The sequence below is a fragment of the Hemitrygon akajei genome, chromosome 13, assembly GCF_048418815.1.
Source record: "Hemitrygon akajei chromosome 13, sHemAka1.3, whole genome shotgun sequence".
In the NCBI taxonomy this organism is placed as follows: Eukaryota; Metazoa; Chordata; class Chondrichthyes; order Myliobatiformes; family Dasyatidae; genus Hemitrygon; species Hemitrygon akajei.
Window position 1 is genome coordinate 40,836,904 of NC_133136.1, and position 10,966 is coordinate 40,847,869.

Consider the following 10,966-nt stretch of genomic DNA (forward strand, 5'->3'; position numbering starts at 1 on the left):
AGATAAATGTCCTTTCACACTTCTTCCAGCTTTTGCTATTGATCTGAGAAATCAGGGGTCATACAAGTAAATGAGTCTTATGGGGAGTGGAATCCGAGTTTCAAGATTCCGTTTCCTGCAGTGACCTGGTATGCCCTGTAGTACATTCAAGAGTGGATCCCTAACTTGCGTGCTAGGAAAATTGTCTTAAGGTAGAGTATTCTCCACAAAGCAACCATTTGTTATTACCTTTTTGTTCCTCTAAGTGATTAATCTCTTTAAGTTAGATAACTGTTAGCTTTCCAGGGGTCACCCATTCCTGATGGGAAATAAACTTATAAATGATATCATCAGGAACCTTAATAACAAGTGATCCTGCACATGTTAGAAATCCAGAGTAACATATACATATTACAGATGAAGGATCTCAGCCTGAAACATTAACTGTTTATTCCATTCCATAAATGCTGCCTAACCTGCCGAGTTCCTCCAGCATTTTGTATGTGCTCATCAGGAACCTGGCTTAATAAGCTGATCGTTGTACTGCTTTCTTGTCAAACAATGCTTGTCAATTTGTTTCATTAGGTCCTTGCAATACTCAATATCCCCATAATATGGCCAGCAAGTGCAGAACTGTGCAAAAGTCTTTGGCATATACAGTATATATAGCTAGGACACCTAAGATCATTGCACAATACTGTACTTGACAATGTGGAACGGATATTGAGTTTGTAAATATGGTTGGAGCAAAGGATGTTGGGAATGTTGAAGGTGGAACACCACAGGAGGGGTGTGGGACAGATGGCAGAGAAGGATTGCCAGGGACAGGGGATGGCGGGTGCAGACAGACCCAGCCCTGAGACTCTAGGCAAGTTCACTTGATTCCAAACAATTGGTTTATTGATCATTACGGAATATTTCTCTGGTGTTGCCCGCTCCCTCCCCTCTCCATCTCCTTTTCCCAACCATGATGCCCCTCTCCCTGCCCCCTCCCCACTCTCAGTCCACAATATATGCATGCCTAAGACCGGCTGGTGGCACAGTGACATCAGCGCTGGATTCCGGAACGAAGGTTCCCAAGTTTGAACCCAGTCGGGCCGCTCCCAGGCATACTTTCTATCCGTGCCGGGTTGCATGTAGAACTTGCGACTCGGCCTCGTAAAAAAAAACAACTGCGCTGTGAGAAGGACGTGGGGGACCACTCACAGAATCTTTCCTCCAAGACAACCACTTGAAAAAAAAGCGGTTGCCGAGGCTCTGTGGCAGACAATGGCACACACAAAAAAAAAGACTTTTGCACAGTACTGTAGATATTATGTGGTCTGTAGGCCCTAATAATGATACAATGATATTCTTGATTTGAAACATGTTACAGCAAATTACATCTATGGCTATCCGTATTTAGTAACTTAATCTCATTTCCCCCACATATATCAAATCATCCTTATTAGTCTGACTCTAAGAAATCAAAACTCCCAATGCAACAGTAATAATGAATTCCACTACAGCTGTGATACCCAATGACATTCTATAATTGTTTAAAATTATTAACTTTCTTACCTAATGGTGTGCTAATCGATTAGCACGGGTCATAGCTTATTGCTACAGAAGCACTGAGTTTGCAATCAGTCGCTATCCACTTGGCAAAGAGAAATGTTGGGGCCATTGTTGCCTGCAAAGTGACGCTTTGCCTCACAGGATTGACCCATGGTCATTTATGCATGCCACTTCCTGCCCTTCAAGCACTGCACATTGTTGATCCAATCACCTGAAGATACAATTAATAATATTGTTTAATGTCTCAAACTTCAAAATTCTACTTTGCTTATGCATATTGAATACCTACAATGTCAAAAGTATTGAAGTGAGAACAAATGAGAAACCCAAAAATGTATTTGCACTACAATAGTTAATCTCTTACCTACAATCATTTATAACAATAAAGTTATTCTCCTACTCTTTGTAAAAGTGAACTTTACTTCAGCACCTGCATTCCATAGATATTGAAGTGGCATAATTTGTAATGTTATGGTGATTTATAGATGATCAGATACTGGCAAGGGAATACAAATGTGGAATAAAGGGAGTAGTATACACTACTCCTAGCCATCACGTGTGGCATAGTTCTTATGCCCGGCGGAGCTGTTCTCACTGACAGGAGAAGGGGCAAAGGCGGACCACTGGTGCCTTAAAACCAGTTGCTCCGGGCAGATGGGGCTCGTTAACCACGCGCCCATGAGAAAGGCTTTGGGAGTAAACCCAGAGGAAAATCCAGAGTCGGAGTCCTGAAGACAGCTGACTGCTGTACCCAGCACCGGCACGACAACTCCTGCGATGCTGCTGGCACCAAACTGTATCAAATCAACTTTCGTCATTCCTTTGGACCTGTCATCAGCATGGCGGTGGGGGGTCCCACTGTATGGGCAACAGATGGATCTCCATATCAACTCTGCCCTGGCTTGTGCCCTGGAAAAGCCACTCCCAGTGACTACCAGAGGCACAGTACCCATGGTCATTCATGACCAACAGGGTCCACCACCATACATTCAGTGACGTAAGAGCTTAATGATTTATATTGTGTTCCGTTTTCCAAGTCAATCCTCTTCATCCCTGCTGCACATTTCATAAAAGCCAGAAGCATGAAATCCATAATACAAAAGATTTCAAGAACACAACAGAAGTCAACTGAAACAAATTTAACAGTTTTAATAGGATCCATAAACATGCAATGTTCTACAATGCCTACAGCCAAGATACTGAAGCTTCTTGTTTCCAGTGGGTTAGTCAGTAGATAGTGTTGTGATGGAAATAACTGGTTCTTTGAGTCTCAACAGTAGAGGCCTGGACACACACAGTTTTAATAATAAGGAATTCATTATTAAAGGGGAAGTCGGGTCAACACAAGCAACTACAATACACAGGAAGCAGTGTGGGAACAGGGTACAGTTACACATACAAAGAACAAGGGAAAAGCACTACAACAGCTATCCCCCTTGACCTTGGATAGCCACGGCTCCCTTACTAGGACAAACGATAGACCTTCCCAAACATAAATCAATGCCCTTACCTTCAATGAGGTGGTCTGTAAGAGAGACCGAGCCAGGGCCAAGTCTCACCTTTTATAGCATGGGGCTGGGTGAGATAATCCAATTAAGGTGACCAATAATTTAGGTGTGCATTGATTAGTTGGGAGGGACCAAATGTTGATTGGCATGTAGTGTGTCCTCCGATCAGCCAGGTGGCAGTGCATCTGTCACGCGGCCGGTATCTCTGGATACAGATAGTCAGGAAAGTCAACTGTAAGAAGCTCACTCCTCAGAAGCCCTGTCTGGAGACTGCATTGTCTTGGCATGAGCAGCAGCAGTTTGAGATAGCCAAGAAAAGGCACATATGAGATTGGCCCTGTGGGAATGCCAGTGTTGGAAGTGCATGTACTTGTCATCTTGGCACAAGATAGAAATTGCATGATACACAGGGCCAACAGCACTCTCCCAAGAACAGGAATTGAAAGCAAACTAGCCAGATTACATTATTGTTATTGTCTGCAAACCTGGATGGCAACAAGCTGAGCTCCATGTGATGCACACTGACTTGGTCTTCATATACACTTTCTTGGAAGCTGAAACCCTACTTGAACAGCTGTTAAAAGGAGGAAACCTTTCTGCTACTTAGCATCTTTTGCAGGCTTGCTGATCAGTTGAGCAAGGGATCAAGCATATCCATGTCAACTGCATCAGTCTGCCACGTGTGCTGCTTTCTTGCTCCACAAACAAATCTTCTAGAGCATTATTAGCTTTCCCAAAGCTCTGTTTTATCGAATATCTTGCCAAAGCTGTACTCTAGCCTAGTTATACTTTGGTTCTTCAGCCCTTGTTAGCTCCATTGTAATAAACAGGATTGAGTTGGAGCCTGGAGATGCCAAGCTCACTGATGTTGTGTTCTTCTCCTTTTCCTCTTCTTTCTCAGGATGTAAGAGAGAAAAGACCAGGTAGTGTGACCTTCTGAGAGTCTGCAATGACAAAAGCATAAGAATATGAAAACATTGAAAATTTTAATAAAACTGCAGATACTAGAAATCTAAAACAGTAACAGAAAATGTGGGAAAAACCTAGCAAATCAGACAGTAACTTTGGAAAGGGAAGTATTTCAGTTCTGCAAGGTGGAGTGCTCACCAAACATACAGAAGCAAAATACATTATGCAATGAAGAATATGATAGAGCACTCTATATTCTTGCTTACACAATAATATCCTCAACTCCAGCAGCTGTTAACCCATCTGTTGCATTCATACCTATTAGATGGACTGCCCTTTCCACTGATCTTAATAGCATCTTAAGCTATAAAGGAAAAGCTATTTTCATGTCTTGATAGGAGATAGTTAACACAGTGGAATAAATTGTGAATTCTGCTGTGCAGGTTATCTGTGCTGCGTTGTGGGGTTGTGCAGGTACATGCATTGATGTTTGTATGTATGATTGTAATACATAAATTCATTTGACTTGCCACCCAAATGAAGTCAAGGAATTTGTTCCAGCATTGGGGATCTCTATTTACCGCTGTTGTTTTGAATGATTATTCCCAGTGCCAACTCAGCGCAGGAGTCCCTGATCACCTCTGACTATCGAACATTTTTTGATTTCGTTGACTAGAATGCTGGTTATTACCTGTGTATATCAGGTCTTGAGGTGGTGTGGTATCAACAGAATCACCTTTCTCTGCCGTGATCCTACTGATAGCAGAACACTTCAAATGCTCAAAAAGACCACCAGTTGTACTGTGTTTTAATGCCTAGGTGTGTTTTATCAGTAAAATCCTAAAATTACTTGGTTCCACATCAATTTTATAGGTGTGCATTACTAATCATACAGCAGGAAATCAATGCACATGAACAACTCACAAGACATTCATAACCTGATGCACAAGAAGCATGGTTGAAAATTGGATAAAAATAAACAGAAAAGCTGCAAAAACACTCAGCATGTCAAAAGCATCTGTGTATAGAGAAACAGTCAAAGTTCTAGATCTGCGATCCTTGTTACCTGCATTGTAATTAACAGGCATGCATTTTCACAGCAGTATCACCACATTTTTCAAAATCATCTCTTGGGAATGGGCATCATGGTACCAACATTTATTGTCTATCCCCAATTGGCATTGAAAAGTTTCTTGTTCCTTAAAGGTTAAATGCTAATAGAGCTTCAATTTGAAGAAAAAAATCTCTAAACAATAGCAAAATGATTCAGATGCTGAAAATCTGAAACAAAATAGAAATGCCTTATTTACTCAGCAGGTCAAGCAGAGAGAAAAACAATAAAAGTTCAAGGACCTTTTAACGTATCTGGGAAAGGAATGATATTTAAGTTGCAGAGTCGATGGTGAGATCAAAAAGGAAGCTCATGGACTGGGTGGAAATCAAGAGAGATATAGATAAAGTAGTGAGTGAAGCAACTGCAGATGCTGGACTCCAGAGCAAAAAAAAAGAGCTAATTGAGGAACTCAGCAAGGCAGGCAGCTTCTACAGAAGGAAATGTACAGTTAACATTACACGTCAAGAGCCTTTATAGTATCTAGAATCGGGTAGTGATTGAAAGAGAGTAGGAAAAGTTAGGGATAACTTGAGGATTATCATCTTCTCTGCCAGAATATCTAATATACTCCACATACAAAAAGTATAAATTCATAAAATGCTTAATTTCTTCCCCATTCCATCGACCTTTGAAAGATAACACATACTCTTTTCTGTTGGTTTCCTGTCACCACCTCTCAAAATCCAGCAATATTTGCAATTACATTGTGGTAAGTTAGTAAACTATAGCCCATACAAGTAGTACAACAATACAGTCTTAACTTGTAAAAGGCAGATTTTCAAAAGCTTGTTGAAACAGTTCAATTAATTTTTAAATGCCACAAGCTTTAAATTAGCGCTTCTAGCAGTGTGCTCTGTTGAGGTCAGCACCAAGTGGCGAGAGAGGGAAAAAAGAGAATGGGCAGCCCTCATGTCTTCTTCGACATTGGTTTTGAAAAGCAACCAATGGGCTGCATTGTATTCGAGCTAAGGAGCGATGTTGTTCCAAAAACTGCAGAGAACTTCCGTGTGCTTTGTACCAAGCCAGAGGGTGACAGGTTTAAGGGATCAATTTTTCACCGAATAATTCCTGGCTTTATGTGCCAAGGTGGATATTTCACAAAAGGCAATGGCACAGGGGGCAAATCCATCTATGGTAACAAATTTCCAGATGAGAACTTCATACTCAAACATGAAGGACCAGGAATACTGTCAATGGCAAATGCTGGGCCCAATACAAATGGATCACAATTTTTTACCTGTACTGAGAAAACTAGTTGGTTGGATAGAAAGCATGTTGTGTTTGGCCATGTGGTAGAAGGCATGGATGCCGTAAAACAAATGGAATCAAAGGGATCGCAGAGTGGAAAGACGAGTGTTACTGTTCGCATTCTTGACTGTGGAACAATGAGATGAGAACATTCCTACAGTGGCTGCTCAGTCTTTTTTCCATTGGTACATTGCAATGAAGGTGGCAAAATCCAAATCTCAAGTTGATTTTTGTAATCATACATTTCCAAGTTACCTGAGGCTTTTGCCCAGGTTGGAGCCTAAACCATCAATTTTCAGTGCCGTGGCAGTGCTTAGCTTTTAACTTTTTCATGAGGTATAATGGAATTATTTGTTTATTTTAGCCTTATACTAAAGCACTTCATTCAAATAAAATGTACATTTGCTGATAGATAAATAAATAAATAGATAGATAGATAGATAGAAGCCACAAGCTTTTTGGGCATTTGGGCCAATTGTTTGCACACATAATAACATGGCTGCTGGAGCAGCATAAAGTACAAACAATTTGATGGACAGGTTCCCTTTGCTAAACCAAATAGATTTGGGCAGAATGTAAAATTCACAAGAAATTTGTGTGCATTAATGGACTTCATTTATATTTTCTTCTTTTCTAATGCATCAGATCAATTTCTGCTGTGCTCAAGGTCATTGCAACAGCCGAAAATGGAATGGTCTCTATGTTGAAAATTGTTATAGCTCGTATGTGGAGCTCACCTAAGCATACATGGCCAACTCTATGTCCTACCCATTTGTCGCTAACTTCATGTTCTTGATGTACCTCTTCAGTCACGTATAGTGCCCACCTATGAACTCGGTTCTATTAAATCATCAGTGACTACTGAAGAGAAACCACTAACTGCGTGATTAATTGTTATAAATAAATAACAGGTAGTTCAGTTAATTCATTAAATGCTGTTCACTATCTGTTTTGCTAGGATATTACTGGATATTTTTCAAGAATTTAAAACTCATTAATTTACCTTAGTAATAAATGTTCAATATTAAACCTTGACTCCCTGAAAAAAAATTGATTTTATGACATAATCCCAAAAAAGTGCTTAAGGCACGTATGTGAATGCTAGCATACTCAATAAAAGTTAAATTTAGCACAGTAAATTTAAACATAGACTTAAGGAAAATAATGGAGTGGGTCATTATGGAATTCATGACCCAATTGATAAGGTTACATTCTCAATAAAATATTGCTGGTCTCTGAAATGGTTAGGAAGAAATTCCACACCAGTGAAAGAATTTCAAGTATCAGAGTATTCATCCCTACATCAAGGACTTAGCAGGTATTTGATCTGCAAACACTACAAGAGAAATAAATAGGGGAAATTGAGTGGAAGCATTACTGCGTTCCTCCTTATCTGAGCAAACTGTTCCAGTAAACATTAATGGTTTTTGTGTACTCAGCAGGAAAATTAAGCACCATGCATTCCTACACCCAAAATTTCTTTGATATTTAATATGTTTTTTAAAAATATGCTTAACTTCAACCTTTTTCCAAATTTCTCTTCTGGAATTGGGATACATCAGTTAAAATTGCATGCAATCCTTCTTTGCAAACTCAGACAAAGGATGTCACTAGATTATTTAACAAAAGCAAAACAGAACAAGTGATCTTGGTCCTTTCTTATAGAATATTCAGGTACACCAAAGACCAAATATGGTATCACTTCATCACCGTCAGTTCTGCTAAAGTACTTCTAATAATTTTTACATTCCCACTTCAGTCTTAGACAAACTGGATCATTCAGTTTGTAATCATAATTAAAACTAGAATCTTGCTAATTTGAATAAAATACCTTTAATGCACACTTTAAATTCTCAAATTTAAGAGTCATGGTTTTGGTTTCTATAAAGCACAAAACAATAAACAAAAAGTTGAAAAATACATGAAAAAGCACAACATAACAATTCATATAATGATAAAAAGGTTATTGTTCTTTATGTCAGATTAATTCTTGTAAAACTCAATCCATCACCTAGGATTTTGTTTCAGCATGAACAAATAGAGCCTAAAAGTAACTCTACACACATATTTCAGCAACTACATTTTGCACATTATTTTAAACATTATTTCATGTATTGGTCCCCAAATATGGTTCTTTTCCTGCTTGAACTGGTCTCTAACTAAAGTTCTAAAAGCAATTGTCTTGAAAGTTCGTCGAAATATAGACTATGCTTTACAAGTGCCATTTCCTTTTTTTTTCCAGAACATTTACAAACATTTTTAAGAATGTTCAACTGAACCTTGAGCCTTTTTTAAAATTGTAGGAAAGTTAAAAACGTTAATGTGGATTGAAATCATAAAAGTATCATAATGCACAATAGAATAGACAGAGCTTGGCACATTTTATTTGTTTAAGCATATCAACATATTAACTTGTCTTTAATCTTTCAGACACCAATGGTATGCTTGCTAAGATTATCTGAAAGTCCAAAGGCAGCCTGTTGTTAATGAGTAAACCCTTCAAGGAGTTTCAATGAAACCGAATGGAAATTCATATTAAAATGACTAATTCTTGCTGTTAAATGAACAGTGATGCCAATGAATTATGTGGCTAATACATACCAGATTAACAACTATTTTTCCTATATCTTTGAATAGCTTTCATGCTTGAAATGAAATTCTATAAATTACTGTACTCTTTGCATTGGTTCAAAATTGCTCCAGCTCTATTTCCTTTAGCTGATGATGTATTTCCTGACTTCTTACCACTTCTTCTTAATTTCTCTATTTGACTACATTGATGATCCAACAGGATTTTTAAAATCAAAATAACACAATACTTTTTTGCATTTTACTATTAAGACAGAGGAGGAAGAAATACAGATAAATATCGCTAACTCTCAGAACTAATTGCAGCTCAGTATTTGAACTGTGCACCACTTAGAGAAAATTTAGCATCTAATTATTAATTACCATTTTCAACATTAGTGACGAGAACATGTATAACTAACTAAATGTTAGATGTATCAACGTGAGTTGTTTTTTGTGGAGTAAGAAAGTCCCAGATCCAATAAGGCCAATACCACATTCAACAAAACTAGTGTTAAGATATCAACAATAGTTGTTTACCAATGGTCAGAATCGCTATGACTCAATTTTTTTAGTCAACAGACTAGCCTTTGAGAGCCTTCAGAATCAAATAAGTTAGCTGCATCATTACCCAGTTTGCTCATGCAAAGTAACAAACCATTGCCAGCCTAAGAATTGTACTTGGGACATAAATCTAAGAGTATTTGTGAAAATCAGAAAATGACTACACTTCAACAGTACTTCATTACTACAGAGTACTTATAAATGTATACTATATATAGAAAGAGATGTGAAACTTTGCAAAACTCCAAATCTTTCATTTTACTATAATAGTCCAGTTTCTTTTACCAGTGAGATTTAAATGTGAGGAGTTTTTATTGTTTTTTTCTTGCCTCTTATTTAAGTGATTCAATTGTTTCAAAGTTTAAAAACTTACAAGATTCTCAAACATTTTGAAAACTTAAATGATAAACCTCTTATGAAATTATCCATAAGTATAATGATACAGGTCACATAATTACTATATGTTATTATCCAGTTTTACAATGCAGTAAAACATCGTGTCATTAACACTGCAGTCTAGTCAGATTAGGATCAATTATGTGAATAATGAAACTCCTGAAAGGAACTAGCAAAAATCACACTCATTTCCCGAATAAAAGCTCAAAAGCAATTTGGCCTACATTTCTCAAAATAATTCATTTCAGAATAAACAATTTAAATCAGACTAACATATTTTGGATTTTTAATAATAGCTTGACATATTGTTGATATTCAGCAACTGTACTGAAAATAAGTTATAGCCTTGCCAACCAGCCTATTTTCATAAGAGCGGACATTGATAATTGTATCTCAGGTCTATGTGATAAGACAGGAACAATCCAGTAATGGAATGTCAAGATTTCTCTTCACCATGTTTTCACAGTTGTGCAATGTTTAGATACCAGCCAGTAATAGAACCACCAGCACCTGCTTTGCACACCTCATCCAGCTAAATCTTAAAGCTTATCTTAAGAAATTAGGAAGCAAGAATTCTTTTAATTCTTATTATCACAAATTTTCCATCAGCGAGGGTATCCGAAACAACAACTGTGACCATGCTTTCTTCAGTATTATATAAATCTTATGGTGCAAGTCTTATAAAATGATCTGTATCACAATGCTGCTTATTTTTATCAGTTGAAAGTGATCCAATGGCTCCCTGTCATAACTAACTTTCAGAAATACTTTAACTAGCTTTCAAATTTGCAAATTAGGATCACTGCAAGTTACTTCACACACATTATGTTGCTTCTACCCATTTTATTGTTTTAAAACATGATTTCTGGGGAGACATTAAAATATATATTCTGCTTTCTTAACTATGTGGCCAATCTACATGTGAGCCTCATGTGTTAGTGCTATTATTTCTCTTGTATCTATTTATGTGTTGTAGATTTTTTTTTGTATTTTTAGTGTTGCAGTTTTCATTAATTTCTGATCACATTACAGGAAGGATGCAGTAGCACTAGCGAGACTGTACAAAAGATTGACAAGCATGTTGTCAGGGCTGGTAACTACTATTTGTAGAGAATGACCTGGA

The 10,966-nt window shown here is 37.7% G+C and overlaps 1 protein-coding gene across 2 annotated transcripts; it reads left to right on the plus strand.

The window, feature by feature from the left end:
• Positions 1-480: 480 nt before the first annotated feature.
• Positions 481-6,528, plus strand: LOC140737804 (peptidyl-prolyl cis-trans isomerase-like). Of its 2 annotated transcripts, XM_073064460.1 has the most exons (2): positions 481-509; positions 5,972-6,528. In XM_073064460.1, the coding sequence occupies exons 1-2, from the start codon at positions 481-483 to the stop codon at positions 6,459-6,461; spliced, it is 519 nt and encodes a 172-aa protein (XP_072920561.1). In that variant the 3' UTR covers positions 6,462-6,528. The 2 variants fall into 2 exon arrangements, with proteins under 2 accessions (XP_072920561.1, XP_072920562.1); XM_073064461.1 differs by lacking the exon at positions 481-509 and having other exon boundaries at positions 5,964-6,527.
• The last annotated feature ends 4,438 nt before the right edge of the window (positions 6,529-10,966 follow it).